The sequence below is a fragment of the Pogona vitticeps genome, chromosome 4 (assembly GCF_051106095.1).
Source record: "Pogona vitticeps strain Pit_001003342236 chromosome 4, PviZW2.1, whole genome shotgun sequence".
Classification (NCBI taxonomy): Eukaryota; Metazoa; Chordata; class Lepidosauria; order Squamata; family Agamidae; genus Pogona; species Pogona vitticeps.
In genome coordinates, this window is record NC_135786.1 from 35570412 (window position 1) to 35589962 (window position 19551).

General features: G+C 38.8%; 1 protein-coding gene across 5 annotated transcripts in view; it reads right to left on the minus strand.

The window, feature by feature from the left end:
• Positions 1–3762: 3762 nt before the first annotated feature.
• The window catches only part of CHD6 (chromodomain helicase DNA binding protein 6), a 159353-nt gene continuing 143564 nt past the window's right edge, over positions 3763–19551 (minus strand). For 4 of the 5 annotated variants that reach the window (XM_072997041.2, XM_072997039.2, XM_072997037.2 and 1 more), the window contains 7 exons: positions 18368–18516; positions 16508–16714; positions 15222–15668; positions 12309–12491; positions 12106–12225; positions 10151–10255; positions 3763–7509 (listed from right to left, as the gene is read on the minus strand). In XM_072997041.2, coding sequence (XP_072853142.2) covers positions 6607–7509; positions 10151–10255; positions 12106–12225; positions 12309–12491; positions 15222–15668; positions 16508–16714; positions 18368–18516 — 2114 coding nt within the window. In that variant the 3' untranslated portion in view covers positions 3763–6606. Of the gene's footprint in view, positions 7510–8963; positions 9065–10150; positions 10256–12105; positions 12226–12308; positions 12492–15221; positions 15669–16507; positions 16715–18367; positions 18517–19551 lie in introns of those variants that run through there. The other variant, XM_072997042.2, reaches the window with a different exon arrangement.

Sequence of the window (19551 nt, forward strand, 5' to 3'; positions counted from 1 at the left end):
TCCATACACATTTACCCGGCAACTGAGATGTAGCCAGAAGGCCCTCCTTAAAGAGCTGCCCCTCAGTGAGGTGAGAGGGATGGCTTGTAGGCAGAGGGCTTTTTCGGCAGCTGCCCCAGTCTTTGGAATACCCTCCCAAACGATGTCTGACTGGCGCCAACGTTACTGATATTTTGGTGCCAGGTTAAAACCTTCCTGTTCCGGAAGTTTTTTAATTGAAGGTTTTAATTTTAATTAATAAGTCATGGTTCTAGATTGTTTTTGTAGATTGTTTTTATTTTTGCTTTTGTAAAGTAGATTGGTTTTTAGTGTCTGTTTTTAACTGAACTGTTTTAATTGATGTTGGAAGCTGCCTGGAGACTCTTGCACAGTGTGGGCGGCATACAAGTCGAATATAAATAAATAAATAAATAAATAAATAAATAAATAAATAAATAAATAAATAAATAAATAAATAAATAAATAAAAAAAATTGTGAACTGCTCTTATAGTGAAACCTAGTCAGTTAGTATGGGTACTTATTTCTAAATTTTCTGCTGCATCTATAGAATATATTGCCATTTAGAAGTATTTCTGAGCAGTTTATGGGCTTATGTTCAGAGTCTCCTTTGGATTTTTTAAGGCTTATGGTAAAAGCAGGCATGTCATTCTTTAGTTTGTAAACTATGTGAAAATCTAGTATAGGTATATTCTCTTCATGGCATTTTTGTTGCTGGCTTTGTTAGGTTACATTAATTTTTAGTTCCTGCACTGACAGTAGTTTCTGTTTCATATCCAGTGAAGAGACTGCACAGCAGAAGTGTTTCTCTAGATACATTAGAATTCACTTGAATTACCACTTGTTATCTTATTTTGGTTTCCTATGATTATGCTCAGTCCATACTTCAAGAGTTCCATACTTTTAGTTTTTTCTATATTCTGACAGAAGTGCAGAAAATAACTGCACAAAAATGATCATCAGAGAAGTCACCAAAACAGTATCTAAGTTGTGTTCTATTCCAGTGGTTCTTAACCATTGTTACTCGGATGCTTTTGAACTGCAACTCCCAGAAACCCCAGCCAGCACAGTTGGTGGTGAAGGCTTCTGGGAGTTGCAAAACTCCTGAGTAAACCAAGGTTAAGAACCAGTGTTCTATTCCCCTGCAGAAGTTTGTGTATACTGAATTCTTTAGGAACAATTTTTCCTTCAGAAACAATCTGATTAATTAAATCTCTTCATGGACCTGTTTGTGTTGATCTTGTTGTATAAAATTTGTGCAGGTTAATGACAATTAAATATTGTCTTAGGAGATAATAAGCTGGTAGCCAGCTCAAGGTTGACTTGGCTTTCCATCTTTTTGAGGTTGGTAAATTGAGTACCCAGCTCACTGGGGGAGCTAAAGTGTAGACAGAAAAATTAAATTGTAAAACTGTCCAGAGAGTGTTTTGAGCACTATGAGGTGATACATAAGCAACACATAACTTTTTTGCTTTACTTTAATAAAATATCCCCTTTACTCCACAGTCATAGGTGTTTGTTCAATAATGATTTGAAGCTTACAAAACTAGATGGTATACATTAAGTCTGAAAGTACTGTAAGTATTTTATTTGGAGTCGTGTTATAAATTAAGTCAATGTCAGACAGATCTAATTCTGAAGGATGTTAAGTTCAAAAGTGAAATAAAAAATGCAACTAAATTTCCTTGTGGTTTGATTAAAATTGCTCCTCAAAAAATCCCTATCTCCTTCTTAGCTAGGACCAACTTCTGTTGTATTAAATATGTTTTTTATAGGGGGGTGCAATTTATTTACTCCAGTGCTGCCTCTAAAAAAGGGTGACACACGCCACCTAGATGGTTCTGTTTTGTCATCAGGGGTCCAGATGTTCTAGCTTTGAAGTGATGTCATTTATTAACTATAAATTTATCTAATACTGTAGTTTTTTGCTATTAGAATGTTTTCTAAAATCTTGTCTAGTAAAGTACCATCATCTGAACATTTTTGTTAGAATATGATTTAGCAGATTTCTTCCATTTTTGGCATGTGTTCCCTGATGACCCACTTGCATCTCTTAGCTTCAGTGGAGCAAAGGTAAGAAGATACCAGTACACTGAACACTTGACTATTTTCCAAACCCACATTATTTGTTTAAAAGATCTCTGTCCTTGGATACCTCATCTTTAATTCCAGTTTCTTAAGTGTTGGATTTCTTATCCATTTACCTAATATTGTCCCTTTTAGATGTTATTCACATTAAAAAAATAGTTAACATGAGAATGGTCAGTAATCAAGGTTAAAAACACGCTTCTTGATTCCAAAATACCTCTGACAGACCTGTTTATCACTTTGACCAAGGTCTTCATGCTGTCAAGCAGCATGTTTTACCACCCCATCCTGTAGTACCTAATTCTGTTTGTTCTGATTCCAGCTGATGCAACCCACTTTTCTGTTGTTGAACTATGTACCGTATTTTTCGCTCTATAAGACGCACCTTTCCATAAGACGCACCGATTTTTTAGGAGAAGAAAACAGGAAAATATAATCTGTTTTCTTCGCTCCATAAGATGCACAGACTTCCCCCCCCCCTGTTTTGTGGGGAAAAAGTGAGTCTTATGGTGCAAAAAATACAGTAATACTTTTTAAAAATAAATATTCCTCTCCTGATTCTCAATATTTATTCACCTTTTCCTATAGCGAGTGACAGCTGACTGTGTTGTCCATGGGTTTCACTGAGTCACTATGTTGTCTCAAGCACAAAAAGAGGATTTGAGTTTTGTAGCTCTTTCCTGTAAAATCCACTCTTCTACAACATGTTGGTGACTAGGGATGAAAGTTAAAGAAAAGTACAAAAAGGCTCTTGCTTTCATCTTCATTTTTTTCCCTGGAATTCCAAAAGAGAGCCTCTTAAGTAATGGGCTTGCTTAAACGAAAGAGGGGAACATGAAAATTTTGTGGGTCATTTGTCTTTCTCTTTTTCTTTCTCTGAGATTGTCCAGGAAATTTGTTTTGCCTTGCCTTGCCATAACCGCCATGTGTCTTCTTGTCCTGCTAACCCTGCTTCTTTCTCCTCACTGGCCCCACCAGCTCCCACTCTTTCCTTTCCTTCTGCCTTGACACTGCTGTGTGCCTCCTTGCTCTGCCACCCTCTACAGTGATGCCTCGCAAGACGAAAATAATTCGTTCTGCATTGCGAAAATTTCGTCTTGCGACGCTTGGTTTCCTATAGGAATGCACTGAAAGTAATTAATGCGTTCCTATTCATCTTGCAAAGCACAGCCATAGAAAAATTTGTCTTGCGAGTCACCAAAAAATCGCAAAATGCTTTCATCTTGCGGGTTTTTCGTTGCACGGCATCACTGTATTGTGGAACGTGTCCGACTCAATATTGCCACAAACTCAAATGACAGAATTTCTATATCTTTTATTCTTGTTAATTAAATGTGTTGTTTAAATTTACTATGTTATGTGCTCAGAGTGATTATTTTATATGTGAACCTTCTTGCAGAGCTTATAGTTTCTTGTGCTAAGAACATCTCTAGTTGTATAACCTGCGTTTCTTCATGAAACTGGCACCATTTAATGTAGAACATCCTATAACGCTGGAAAGCACTGTTCGATATACCAGATGACTTAAAATGATAGAATAATTTAGTTTCTTGAAGAGTCTTTAAACACTGCAGATAATCAAATCTCCTAAACTGGTGCATTGTTTATACAGCTGGGGCTTCTTAAGTTTTATGAACAGTGATGTGAAGGAAAGTAAGCTACAGGTCAAAACAGTGTTCATGCTGAGAGAAAGACAAATCATGTTTAGTTCCAAGTCAAGCAAAACAATCAGAAATCAATTTCCTAGAAAAACATATATACATCTTTTGCAAGGCTCTGCTGAAGTTTTAAAAATGTATAGTATAGTCACTAAATTAAAAAATTAAAAATCTGAGTTTAAAATCTATTTATCCATTTTTACAAGCACAGACAATTTATTTTAATAACACATTTGATGAAGCATCTATGTTTATGTGAGTGTTCAATGAAATATGTGGGAAATCTGCATATGTTGAAGATGGTGATGGTAAAAAAGATCATTTATGCCTATCACTGTAAATAAGCCAGAATAGCTGTATCACTGCAAAAGGGTCACACATAAGAAATCAGAAAGAAGCCTACATACTCAGACACAAATGTTACCGTGTTTCCCCCAAAATAAGGCAGGGTCTTATATTAATTTTTGCTCCAAAAAGGCAGTAGGGCTTATTTTCAGGGGATTTTTTTTTCATGTACAACAATCTACATTTATTCAAATGCAGTCATGTCATCTTCTTCGGGTTGCTGCACAAGGATGGAGGGTGGGGTTTCACATAACTGGGGCTTATTTTTGGGGTAGGGCTTATATTACGATCATCCTGAAAAATCATACTAGGTCTTATTTTCAGGGAAACAGGGTAAATAAGAAAGAACAAGAAATATAGAACATGCTAACAAACTAAAATTCATACTTAACCCTGTTTCTTACGAGTGAAACCCTGGCAAGCAATCATATATATTACAAATAGACACCAGACAGACATCTGCATCCATTCACAGTAAGGCTTTCAAGATATATGAAGTTTTATAGCATTTGTATTTTAAGGATTTAGGGCAAGTACATGTTTTTCTACTAAATAAAAAGTTAGTACTTAAAAGATTCAAAAATATATCAAGTGATTTTTCTTTTTACATAAATAAATTATATTGATTTTGGATTTAACAGCTGAAAAACCTCTCTGCTTCCACTGGAGGCAAAACTGAACGAATTGCTAGTTAAACAGAGACAGCAGCATTTCTAAGAAATCTGTCAATAATGTTGCAGTATGTGTACTACGATGTCATTAAAGGGGCCGTATCGCATTTTGGATTTTTTTTTTTTTGCAATAGCATAACCAATTGTATATTGTTGAAACTGATTCCAATCTTCAAAATTAGAAATTCGTTGGAAATAAGAGACTTCATTTCAGTTTATTGGTAACAGACTTCTTTGAGATGCTAATTTTAACATGTACATACTTTATAATCCCGATTGTATAAAAGACAATGAAAAAGGCATCATAAATAAATAATGCAAACTGAAATAGTTATGTCAAAACATTTGGACCATTTGATAAATTAGCAAAACTGTAACAGAAAAAAGTAAAAAATACAGTAAATAGTGACAAACCAAATATGAAACTGAGTAACAGCATACACTCCCAACACTCTCTAATGGTCTGCCATTTAAACATCACACTACAAAGTGTTTTTTTTCAAGTCTCAAACCATGAGCTGTAAATCAAAAAAAAGCCCAAGTGAAAGAAAAGTAACATAGGAGTAGGGGTAAAAAGGACTATATAAGAATTGCCTGGGTGGGGTGTTCCAAAAACTGATCTTTGAAAACCTAAATATGTCTTTAGTTTCATTTTAAAAATACAAAATGTATGTATAGAGATGCTGGGCGATACGATTCAACAGTGCAAGGGATGAAGAGGAATGGAAAGAAAGAGTAAAAATACTTTCACAGTGTAATACTAGAAGTGAATAATTAACTCAAGCTTTGAAGCAGTCAATGCTATTTGATAAAGGCCATCTCAAATGAGAACACCTCTCCTGTTTTTAAAGTTCTGTTTTGTTTTGTTTTTAATTTAAAAAAATGAAAAGAACTGATGGAACCAAGATCCAGTTGCCACAAAAGAAAATTAAAATTGGTGGTTTGTTTTTCACTGAGGGGGCAAAGTAGTTGTCTTTCTAAAAAATGAATAGTGGCAAGATATAAGAAAACCTGGTAATTTTAATCCCCTATCCCTGCATGCATGCACACGTGCATACACAAGCACACATATAAAATCTTGGAAATGTGTGTTGATTTCTCAGTAGGAGCTGGAAATGGCCTAAGAATCAAAGAACAACTGAAATGCACCTTTAACATAAAATAAGATTTGGTTTTAGAAATATAAAGTTTCAGGTAATCTTTCCACTTACAGCAGTTTGTTTCCAAAACTTTGTAGTGTGAACAAGAGGAAATTATAGATCTAATATTAATGCCTTAAAAAAAGAAATGAATATATGTATTTTCAATCATTAGTTATATACTTCTGTCTATACTACTGTTCTAGTAACCATGATAAAATAGGGAAATACTTTAAATCAAAAAATACACATTAGCACTTACTATAACTGTGCTTTTTACCCCAAAATACAAGATTTTTTAAAAAATTCAGTGTCATAGTAAAAACATCTACCATTTCCTGCATTCTTGTGTTTCCACCATACTAAGAGTACTTTTCTCAGACTTTCCCGCAAACAAACAAGCAGTTTTGGGGAACCGACTACTTATTTACTATTGTTTGGGAGAAAGGAGGGATGAACAGCTAGACAAATGAACAAAAAATCAGTGCCTCCCATACTAATTATAGAACATTGCTTATCTCAATGGCAAGACCCTGCAACTATTAACATACCACCATATTTCTCTTACCGGGAATTAGGTAGATATTATTACTTATTGAAACACAGGTTTTTATGAAGGTGAAGTGGGGACAGAGGGCAGTAACAAATATTTATGGGATGAGAACGTACAAGCCACAACATTATTTTTTCAGAAAGAAACAAAAATTCTAATTGATATCTTTAATTTCTTTTAACTCTTCTTCTTCTTCTTCCTCTGCTGGTACATCATGGTCATTTTCTGCTGACATAGATGATGTTTGTTCTGCACAGTTTTGATTGTTTGCATGTTCCTTGTCAGCTAGTGACAGAGTTTCTGGTTCTGGATTTGCTAATTCCCCTTTAGTTTTCTTTCTCTTCCGTTTCTGGTTTTCTACATTTGTTGCCTCTGAGTGTCTGTTTTGCTGAAGGCCCGGCAATGCCATACCAATCCCGGGAGAAAGAAACATTGAAGGATAGATAAGTCCAGATGACATTCCTGGAATAAGAAATGGGTTAAAAGCTACAGGACTATTGGTAGTTATTGCAGGTTCTGAATGATCAGAAAATGAACTAGGGCCTGACTTGTCTTCAGAAAGAGTTTCTGTTTTTGCACCTTGGTCACTCTGCTTGTCTTCAGCAATCTTATCTGCATGTGATGTATTACTTTTAGTTGTGCTTGTTAATGAAGTTGGAGCAGCTGAAGTACAAGCCGTTGTCACTGATGGACTGAGAAGTCCTCCAACACCAAACATCTGTGGTACAGCAGCCATTCCTGGCAGCATCATTGGCAACATACTTAGAGTGCTTTTAATATCCTCACCAGCAGGTACTGCTGCAAATCCAGCAGGAAACCCAACCAGCCCAGCCAGAGGAATACCTTGCATGTTTCTCATATTCTGAAGTCCTACTAAATCCATTCCAGCAATAAGTCCATTCATGAATAATGGTCCCATTCCAGAAGATGCATCTGCTACTATGCCAGGAGTTTTAAAAAGTTCATTCCTTGGACGTCTTCCTCTTCTTCGAGGCCCACTATCTCGTTGTACAGGCTCAGTGAGAATACGATTAAACTTGCTTTCAGGTAAAAAACCCTAAAAATGAAATAAAAAAATTGAATGTTATTACTAACCTAAGGGGCTCAGCACTAACCCCTTTGGTGGAATAAATCCACAACTACCATTCTATGCTTCTAAAAATTATGGGGAATGTGGAGAATTCCAACAGCATAAAAGCAACAAAATCATCTGTCCTGGCCTCTGCCCTGCAGTCTAGGCCAAATTAGTAGTCAAAATTTGCTTTGTCCCCTTTCTCAGAATCATAATGCAATTCTATGAATATCTGCTTAGAAGTTAAATCTCAACATGTTCATCAGAATTTCCTCACAGATAAAAATGGATACAGGATTGGGCATATGGAAGCTGAATGCTGAGGACTCCAAATACATTCAGGCATTCACTGGACAATAAGAGCTGATCCTTCCACTCCAGAAACACCATTGGGTTGCTTCTAACATCCACGAAGATAATGAAGGTACAGCATTATGGCCCAAGTATTTTATTTATTTATTTAATTGAATTTCTACCCTGCCCATCTAGACCAAAGGTCTACTCTGGACGGCATTACAAGTTTAAAAACAGTTAAACCAATAAACATACAGTACACTATAAATCCAAGATGGTAAGATGTGAATTTAAGATACAGCAGGAGGGAAAGCCGGCCCAAATACCCAGGTCTTGAGTTTGCTTCTGAAGACACCCAGAGAGGGAGCCAGGCAGATCTCCACGGGCAAGTTGTTCCAGAGGCGAGGGGCCACCGCTGAGAAGGCCTGGTTTCTCGTTCTTTCCTTCTGGACCTCCCTCGGCGTTAGGCCCCTCAGCCGTCTGGCCTGGCTGGAATTCGTGACTCTGGCAGAACTGGGTGGGAGAAGGCGCTCTGCCAGATAGTGAGGTCCTAAACCATTTAGGGCAGTGGTGTCCAACCTTGGCCCTCCAGATGTTCTTGGACTTCAACTCCCAGAAATCCTGGCCAGCAGAGGTGGTGGTGAAGGCTTCTGGGAGTTGAAGTCCAAGAACATCTGGATGGCCAAGGTTGGACACCACTGATTTAGGGCTTTATATGTAATCATAAGAACTTTGAAATCAATGTGGAAATGAATAGAAAGCCAATGCAAGGTGGCCAGTGTGGGGGAAATATGTTGGTCCCTTTTTACCCCAGTAAGAAGTCTGGTCGATGCATTTTGTACCATCTGATTCCGCATCAGTCTAAAAGGCAGCCCCACGTAGAGCGCATTACAGTAGTCTAATCTTGAGACTACGAGCGCATGGACCAACGTAGTGAGCGCCCCCACATCAAGATAGGGACACAGCTGGGCAATCCGCTGAAGGTGTAAATGTGCGGAACGGACCATTGAAGACACTGGGTCTCCATGGTGAGCGCCAGGTCCAGATGTACACCCAAGCTGCGAACCTCACTCTTGGTGGTAAGAGTCACCCCCCCCCCCAAAGGAAAAGGAGTTTCCCAGACCACTAATGTCTGGGGCACCCACCCGAAGGACCTCCGTCTTGCCCAGATTCAGCCTCAGTCCATTCGCCTGCATCCACTGCTGAACAGCCCCCAGGCAGTGCTCAAGGGCCGAAACACCATCCACTGTTGTTGGAAAAAAGGAGATGCAGAACTGAGTATCATCAGCGTACTGATGACACGAAGCCCCGCATCCTCTGATGACCCCTCCCAGCGGCCTCATATAGATATTAAACAGCATTAGAGAGATAATCGAGCCCTGCGGAACCCCACAATTGAGGCTCCACGGGGCCGAGAAACTCTCCAATCTGCACTCTCTGGGGATGGTCCTCCAAGAAGGAATGGAGCCAGGCAAGAGCAAGGCCACCGATTCCCAACGCATAGAGCCTCCCCAGCAGAATACAGTGGTTGACGGTATCAAAGGCGGATGAGATATCGAGGAGGACCAGCAGATACATTTTGCCCCTGTTGGCCTCCCTCAGCAGGTCATCAAACAGGGCAACCAATGCCCTTTCTGTGCCATGGCACGGCCTGAAGCCTGACTGGAATGGATCCAGGACATTGATTTCATGCAGAAGAGCCTGCAGCTGATCAGCCACCACCCTCTCATCTACCTTGCTGAGGAAAGAAACATTGGCGACAGGCCTATAATTACCAATATCATGCGCCGCCAAACTCGGTTTCTTCCTAGTACATTTTCTAGGGTGAATATTTGAATGAATATAGTAGGACTCACTTCTAAGCAAAGTGGAATAGGGTTTGGAGTAATACCTATATGGCTGGCTAAGAATATTTCTTTCTGCATCTCCAAACCCCTCTTTCTCCACCTCAAGAAGAGTCTTAGCTTTGAAAAGGGGTGAAGGTTGCTGTCTTCTCCAGAAAAGTTAGAAAAGTGCCTTTGACCCTTGCCACAAACTGGAAATCTTACGTACACTGATAACATCAAACATGCAAACACAAATGACTTGGAAATTCTGAAATACAGTCATGATCCCACTGAAGTTTGAAGATTAGTAAAGAAAAATGCATCAATAACTTTGTGAACAATATTTTCTTCAATTGTTCACAGATGCAAAACAACAAACTCCTATACATGTTTAACTATCTCTCTGCTACAACTCCATGTTTTATTTGAGAAGTGGAGACATGACATGGAAAGACATAGAAAAAGAAAACTATGAGCAAAGACCTTTCCCCAAAATTTTAACTTACTGAAAGCTTAACAATGTCAGACCAGTCTGCTGCAACAGCATAGTCCATGTTTGCATCAAGCCATCTTGGCAGTTCTTTTAATGCTGGTGCCATCGCTCCCCCTAACTACAAAATACAGTAAAAGGAAGTCCTTGATTGCAGAAAGTACTATGTGATATTACAAAAGCAATATCTCATTGAACATACAAAGAAAATAAAGATCAGTACAAGTAAATTCCCTACTTTTTTTCACCTGCTACTTCATCTTCTAATTAATATAACATTCTTTATCCTATCACTTCTGGACTACTCAGTTCAAACCTGGAAAGAGCAACCAAATCAATTCTGAGGGAAGTGTGATGGAACAGATGTAGCTGTGCAATAGGGAAGAAATAAGGAGAGTTTAAGCAGTCCAGAAAATTTGGGGGCTATTTAAGATTTCTAAGGCAAGAAGGCACCAGTCCGAACCTTTACAAAATTAAATAGGTGGACAATGAATCAGATTTGTTTGCTCTTTCTTTCAAAAACTAAAAGATGAAGAACATGTGGCTGACTGAAAATAGTAATCCTAATCCTTAGTGCTTGGAAGATTATAAGGTCTAAGACTATGTAACAATTGTATTTTGTCCAACTGGCTTCACAAGAGGAAAGGGACTGCAAAGTACACAAACCTACTGTATAGTTATCCTACCTCTGTGTTAATACAGATGCAGATTTGGGATACAGAAGAGTAACTTTCTTGGGGTTGAGACATCAAATTAAAACCTGGATATCTGTGGTCTCTCTAATGTAGTGGTTCCCAATCCTGAGTCCCCAGATATTTTTGGATTTCTTTGTGGCAGTTCCCAGGCTATGAATGCTCTACCAAGGGAGATCAGGATGGCCCCTTCCCTTTTACCCTTCTGTAAAAAGCTAAAGCCCCATCTCTTCAGGCAGGCTTTTAATAATTACAACTGAATCTTTGAACCCCATTTGGGCAGATAATTTTAATATTTTCCATGCTTTAATGTTTTAATTTTATTTAAAATAATATATTGTTTAATTTGTCTTTTAATATTTATTGTGTTTTTAATTTTGTGAATTTTAATGTTGTGAGCCGCTTTGGGTCCCTTGTTGGGAGAAATGCAGCATATAAAAAACAACAGCAACAACATGCAGAAATCCTGGCCAGCACAGCTAGTGGTGAAGGCTTCTGGGAGTCTTAGTGCACGAACATCTGGAGACCCAAGGTTGGGAACCACTGCCCTATGTTATATTTTGAAAACCAACCAACCTTGGTGTAATCTGTATTCGCGAAGGCTTTCACGGCCGGGATCTAATGGTTGTTGTGGGTTTTTCGGGCTCTTTGGCCGTGTTCAGAACACGGCCAAAGAGCCCGAAAAACCCACAACAACCACTTGGTGTAATCCATAACTCATTCTCTGTGCCTGACCCACATTCCACTTAGAGCGTCCTTTACTGGAAGAATACTTCCTTCATAATGCTTCTAGTGCTGTCTAGAAAAACACTTCAAAGTACATTGCCTGCTGCCCAATCTGGAAGCCTACTCAAGAGAAAAATCTAAAACTTGCCATATGCAGCCTTCCTTCTTTTTGAATCAATTTGCTAGTAAGAAATGATGTGACTTTCTATATCTCACAACAAATCATATTCCCTCTCTTTATTGGTCCACTTGTGAGAAATGTAGTCTGCACTGGAAAAGAGCAGGCTGGAACCTCTTGCTGTAAGCAAATCTGCTTGGAAGTAGGGATGATTATGCTCAAGTATTTCCACTGCTGCTTTTTAAAGATGCAGACCACATAGCACAACAACTAATGAGATAAGGGAGAACAAACTTGACAAACTATTTACCCTTTGAAAGAAAATAGGCTTACAAGGACAATTCAAGTTTTTAAGATTTGAAAATCTCAGTCTTTTTCTCTCTCTCTCTCTGATATATTTTCAAATCACTTAAAAGAAAAATATATGCTTCTTACCCTCCGTCCTGTACCTTTATGGACTACAGGCACACGTTCTTCTCCTGTGAGAGAATTTATGTCCAGTTTACTAGGGTCCTTACAGCGCTGCCGCCTTTGTTTAGGCTTTTCTGAAAAATTCTAAAAGGAGTAATAGTGGATTATAAGTGGAAATTACTTCCAAGCAAGCATTTATAAGACAGAAAAGTGGAACTCATACTTACTGTGCCAAAGCCAGGAATTTCAAGAGTATAATCAGATTGCTGTCTCAGCCAGTCTAGAAGACTCTTGTTTGGAACTATCTTGTCTGCCTGGACGTTAGTCACTGGAACTGTCTGTTGACTTGAGGTAGTGATGGCTGGCCCATCAGAGTTGGGATTACTCGATATAGACTGGGTTTGATCTTCCTGAATAATGTGATGGGATTATACACAGGATGAGAGAAGGAAAGACTACTTGTGAGGTGCAGAAGGAATACCACATTCTCCAAATGGTGTTACCAGTATCAAAATAAAATCTTTGGTCAGGTGATTCTTCCCTTTTTTGGCAGTAGAAGGCCTTAATCCTACTTTCTGGATGCCTTCTTCAGATACACAATCACTTTTCTTAAAGTGCCTCTTAAGATGAAAGCAGACACTCCATGTAAAGTAAAGGAAAATGCCCACAAGGCTTTTGTGTAATTGCAGATGCCTCTGGGGATATCATTTCATGCAGAAAATCTGTAAAATCAGAAGATATGCCCATATATTCCAAGTACCAATATGGACGCCAGTTCTAGCATAGATGCCATGTGAAAAATTAAAAGAATTTCAGAAACATCTGTAATAACACAATAGGATTAGTGCATTTCCTTGTTTAATGCTGGGGAGGCACTGCTCATTGAGAAATCCGGGCTGGCTAGAAACTAAGCATACTCAGCTGCTCCCAGCAATGGGAGAAGTACTGATGGATATGGTCAGCAGTTCATCAGTTAGCATTTATGGACTTTGTACAGATCAATGACCAAATGCCTTGGGTATCACATATACAGCACGAGAACAGTCTAGGGAAATTAACTGCCCTTACTTTTGAGAAGATGAGGGCAATTTAAATTCACATGATCCATACAAAAAAGTCTCTTTACACTTCATCTCATAAAGGCAGAGTAAACTGCCTGAAGAAACTAAGTACTCTTTGAACTGTGGAAGGCTAATCAAGAAGGGGAGGAGAGTCTGCAATGCAAGCATTACTCATATCCACCTACATTACCAAGGGGCCTCAAGACTAAAACTGCCTCTAGTCTCATTATCTAGAACTAAATACGCAAGTGTAAAACTCAGCACAAAGATATAAAAAGTACTCAAACAATATAAAGCAAAAAGTGTGCTGCTTATATAATACCCCATAATGCTTCAAGCACTCTTTGGGCGGTTTACAAGTTAATTATGCAGGCTACACATTGCCCCCCCCCCCAGCAAGCTGGGTACTCATTTTACCGACCTCGGAAGGATAGAAGGCTGAGTCAACCTTGAGCCGGCTACTTGGGATTGAACCCCAGGTCGTGAGCACGGTTTTGGCTGCAGTACAGCGGTTTAACCACTGCTATAGTCAGAAGATTTTTAAGAAGAAATATAGAAACAGAGCCACAACAGTTACCAACTAGTTTCTACTTACTACATTTAGTGCCTCGTCTCATATTTTACTATATCAAAAGAAAAAACAATGTAGACCTGTTGCATGGTGAAAGAAAAGTCAGGAAAATCTCAAAAAATAACAGCCCTGCTAAATAGGGACACTCATTCTAATGGAAAAAGTATGTGAAGCTCACAATTTTTTAAACTCAAGTAGAAGAGTAAGGTCATAGAGTTCTTTAGTTATGAATTAGGGACTTCTCTTTTATCATCCAGACTCTGCAGCACCTTTCCCACACACACACCTAAGTAGTTAAACGTGTTCAGTATTTTTGTGTTTTCTCAATCTACTTACTCTTAAAGTGATATCTGGTGTCAGATTTCATAATCTGCTGGATTTACTTCTTAGTTTGTCATTACTTTTATGATAATGAACTATTGTTAATTATTGGTTGTGAACTGCCGTAAATTATTGTGTTTAGTAAAAAATTAAATGTAAATGAAATCTGGGTATTTATTGTTTTATGTTTTAACATTTTCCTTCTTCTTTTCTTTCAAGTGTTGTTGCCTACTAGTGATATGTCATTTAGATTTTTTGGACTACAAATCCCAAATTTCTCCATTCTAGGAGTGCCACCTGATAGACAAGATACCTAAATGTGGCTCACCTGGCAGAAAGGTCTCACCTGGAAGGCTTTTGTGACCCAACTTCCCCCAGGCTTCCTGTTCAGAAAGGAAGCTACCCCAACACTAGCTAGGTCTAGTTAAGCCATAAAGCCTTCTGGCTTAAATCATTCTTCCAGGTGAATAACATATAGGTGTCAGGCTGAACTCCCAGAATAGAGAACTAAGAGATTTGTAGTCCAAACAATCCAAATGAAATATCCCTATCATCCCCATCTTGAATACTTTTAAGCCAGAGTGAGAATACAGTACTTTCCAAATTTAAACAGTGAATACATATTGACATACCGTATTTGCCGGCGTACAAGACGACTTTTTGGCCCTGAAAAACATGCCTCCAAGTGGGGGGGTCGTCTTGTACGCCAGGTGCATGTCCAGCAAACCCTCCATCTCTCCCAGCAAAGTCACTTACCTGGTAGTAAGACCGAGTAGAGCCCCGCTCCTAGCCTGGGAACAGCCTGACTCTAGCGCCGAACAGCTGACTGTCGGAACAGCAGAGAGGCAGCAGCCATTTTGAGATGCAACCACATGGCTGCTGCCTCTCAAAATGGCTGCCGCCTCTCTGCTGTTCCTTCTTCCAGCAAACCCTGGCTCTCTCAGAAAAGGAACCAAAAGGAATGCTCCCCATGATGCAGCCAAAGCAGAATCACGCAGAAGAGGGGGTAGTCTTATACAGCAAGTATATAACAAACTCTACATTCTGAGTGGGAATGTTGGGGGGTGGTCTTATACACCGAGTCGCCTTATACACCGGCAAATACGGTAGTACTAGAGAATCATTCTCAAAAAATAATAATACTAATTAGAGAATAGAGTAACAAATGAACGGGGATAAATACTCACCAACAGTCCTGCCTGGGGGCTTCTCTCCTTCAAAAATATGAGATCAATCCCTTCTACATTTTTTCTCCTACCCCTTCTTCTCCTCATGGCAGCATCGTCCCTTCGTAGACTCCCATTGACAATCTGGCCTGTGACAGGATGAATTAATCCTGCCTGAAGGATACCAGATAAGTCCATGCCAAGAGAGCCCTGTAGGGCACTGACAGTCCCTAACTTAGGTACATTTGTGCTCAGGGAGAAAGGAGAACTATTTGCGGTTGATCCATCAGATATTCTTGAGAGGTCCATAGCTGCGTCCCGCCAGCCATTCAACACAATTGGAGGGTGGGGATGAGATGTAACCAACTGTTCAAGGCTCCGTTGCTTTGCATCTTTCTCCACCTCAAATTCATATGGTTGTCGTTGCTTGGGTTCTTCTTTGACAAATGTGGAAGACAAGAAACCTTCCTGTGATTAAAACCAGGATCAGGAACAAGGTCACAATTGTTATAATTTGTAATGACAGAGATTGTACAGAATGCTTAATATTCTGTAGTGATCTGCAGATTCAGTTGTAAAAAGACTGGTTAAGAACTACCCTGTTTCCCTAAAAATAAGACCTAACCTCTAAATAAGCCCTAGTATGATTTTCAGGATACTTGTAATGTAAGACTTACCCCAAAAATAAACCCCAGTTAAGTGAAACCCCACCCTCCACCATTGCGCAGCAACCAGAAGGCGATGATGACATGACTGCATTTGAATAAACATAGATTGTTGTATATGAAAAAAGAAAACATCCTCTGAAAATAAGCCCTAATGCATATTTTGAGCAAAAATTAATATAAGATCCTGTCTTATTTTCAGGGAAACACAGTAGGAATGTTAACCTTTACCCCAGACTGACTAATATTTTCTCTTGTAAAGGTGCTAAGAGGACTGTTTCACAAAGTGGTAGCCTATCCCACAGCAATGGAATCTTATTCATAAAACAAATCTTCTCCAAAAGGAACAGAATCAGTACATTCTCTACATTCATATTTAGAAACACTTATCTGGAGAGGAGGGGATTCAATCAAAGTATATCCTGTTACTTAAAGGACTTAGAAATAATAGCAGAAAAGCCAAAATTAGTTCTGCCATTAGTTCACAGTCCAAAATCAATCTGGCATTATTTGGGATCCTACAGAAGAATACTGGCAGTAATTGTAAGGACAGGACACGCAATGATGTGGAAGCTAAGTATGAGCAGAAGATTGACAAGTGATGTGTGCAAGTTTTCACAGCAAAGGTCTATTTAAGCTCACCTTCTGGGCCTGTGTAGTTGTTGCTCCATTGCTGAAGCTGTTTTCAGAGGCTTCTGGCTCAGTGTAGCTGTTCTTATTGCCAGCATTGCTGACTAACACAGGAGTAGACATCATGCTTTGTATTTCAAATGGCTGGCTGGAAGAAGGCCACTTGCCCTTTAAGATAGCATGACAGATGTTGTCTATACGGTTAATGATCACTCGATCCTGCCAAAGAAGCAGACATACTTCACTAATTTGCATGTGTTGGCACTGTCTCACATTATAAATCTATTCAATTGGTTTAGTTTCAGAATTCCATCTACCAGAGATAAAGAAGGTGACTCTTTAATCAGTATGAATTTAGTACTGTGATTGCCATTCTGCATATTGGAAGGAGCATGTGACCTCAAGCCTATGTATGTAAGATACACACATTTAGTTACTTCAGTAGTACAGGTGCTTCATACTATGTGTGTACCACCCATTGCTCTCTGTTAACTCTGTAGAAGCCTTGTGGCATAGTGGTTAAGCTGCACTAAAGATATGATATTTGGGGTAAATTTGTGGAATTTGTGTTAGTGAAAGGAAGGGGGAAAGCCTCTAAAGAATACTCAATACAATTTTGGAGAGGTAATCTGTAAAATAGAGTCCCGTGGGTATGGGGTGCACGTTAGAATTTAGTTTATAATAAGCACTATTACTTGTATTTTTTTGTATTTTTGTTGTTATGTATGTGTTTTTTGTGTGTATTTTTTCGTATAAAATAAAGTTTAAAAAATAATAAAAAAAACTGCAGTAAAGATGCTGCTAATAATCTGAGTTCAATCCTAATAGGCTCAGGTAACTGAGGTTTGCTCAGCCTTTCATCCTTCTGAGGTTGGTAAATTGAGTACCCAGCTTGCGGGGGGGGGGGGGGGAGGGAAATGTGTAGCCTGCATAACTAAACTGTAAACCTCCCAGAGAGAGCTTTAAGCACAACGGGAGTGTATATATACAGCATGATTTACTTATCTTCATTACTGTCTGAACCCATACAGATAAAGGAAGAAATCTAAAGACTATGTAGCCTATCTTGCCATCGTTAAATGTTTGCTCCTTCCTTTCCATAGTAACTCAAAGCAGCACATGCTGTTTATATTAGATAGCATATGCAGGAATAAACTAAGAGTTGTTTCAACATCATTAATACTCCAGCAGTGTTATTAACTCCCCTCTGCACTTTGACTGATAATAACTGCAAACTGGGATACAGAAAAAATTCCACTGCAGAGCATCAGCACCCCTTTACCTAAATAAGAGAAAAGGTGCAGCAAGGTAACAATGAGTTTAAGGCCTTCCAGTGGCTCTTATTGTTTCAACTGAAATCTTGTTCAGCCACTGATTCACATAGGGCAGCAACTGACAGAAATGAAAACAGCTCTTTCTCTTTGAAAGACAACCTCAAAAAGCAGCTTTAAAATTGCTAGTTCACAGAAAAATGCTTGGGATTCTACCAAGATTTAACAAAGGGAGCTAAAGCCCACTGGAATTACACTGACAAAAGTATTTTTCATGTTACATACTAAAGACACAAGATAATTATGAAGATTAATACCATGTTTAAGAAAATATAAGACAGGGACAGAAAAATGGAAGTCAGAGAAGAATCATCAGCTAAAAAAAAATCCTCCCAGAGCTTCTTCTAAAATATTGCTAGACATGTTTTTCTTACAAAATAACATATATACCCTAGATGGCAATATATATATTCCAAGGAATCTAGAGATTCACTAAGACCCAAATGTTTCTTTTAAAAATGACCAAGTTCAATAGATCATAATCTCTACTGAGCATTGACCTGACAACCCTTATTCATGCATACTTAAGCTACCAAGCCACCTTAGGCCACTCTGAGAAAGAGTAGAGTGTCTTCTCCTGCAAAAGTTGAGCAATGGTAGGTGCCCGGACATCCTGAAGCTCATCAATCTCTCCAGGCACAGCAAATGTGGAGCTCTTACTTTCATCTTCTGAAGACTTCTCAAAACAATCTAGATAAAATGGAGAACAACACATGAGGTATAATGCTGAATCTCTCATCCTTTCAACTACTGTGGAGCACTGAGGATCCTCAAAGAATGATGTGACAGTGTGAGGACATCTAGGAGCTCATATTCATACTATAGAATTCTTCAGCAGCTCTCAATACACCAGAGAGACAATTTTAGTAATTTTAAAGACAAAGATATATGCATTATTGTGTGGAATACTTATGGATAGAAGTTTGAACTCCAGGAGCTCTAATGATTTCTCAAAGCTCACAATTATGGATCCATCAAAGCATTCCTGAAAAGAATAGGGGAAAATATCTACTACTAATTTCTACAGCTATGTTCTAACCTGAATCTTCACTTCAGATAATGTAGCTAGGAGTTAATTTTCGCACTGAATCAATACATATTAAATTATGTAAATGAAACATTTTATGGGCTGAAATCCTCTTGTGTAATTTTATGCTGCACCAGGAGAATGATAACATAGAAATATTGAATGTACTGAATTTAAATTAATTGAAAGCTACCTATCTCCTCTCTTCCCTGGTGAAGGCTTTGAGGCCTTAATCACCATAAAGTTGATCAGGTCCACAAGCAGTGAACTGGCTGTGATTTTTGGTTATTAAAGGCTCTTCCCCTATCCCAAGGTTCTCATAGGCCCTAGGGCACCTTGGAATTCAAAAGGGGGATATAGGCAGCTTTCAATTAATTTAAATCAAATGTTCCCATTGTTGGATGATTATGATGTCATCCAGCCTGCATAATATAAATGACGCCAACAGAATTCTAGCCATTGAGTTATAATTTTTAAGGTTGCCAGCATACAGGCACAGCCTTCTGCACCTAACTGCCACATAGCTCAGTGGTTTAGGTCTCTGGCTGCGTAGCTAGAGGCTAGGCATTCAATTCCCCACTGTGCCTTCTTGACGGGCTGAACTCGATGCATAGGGTCCTTTTCAGCTCTGCAGTTCTAAGATGATACTGATGATTTACTTCACTGTTACCAATATTAGTGTTATGGTAATTCTACCA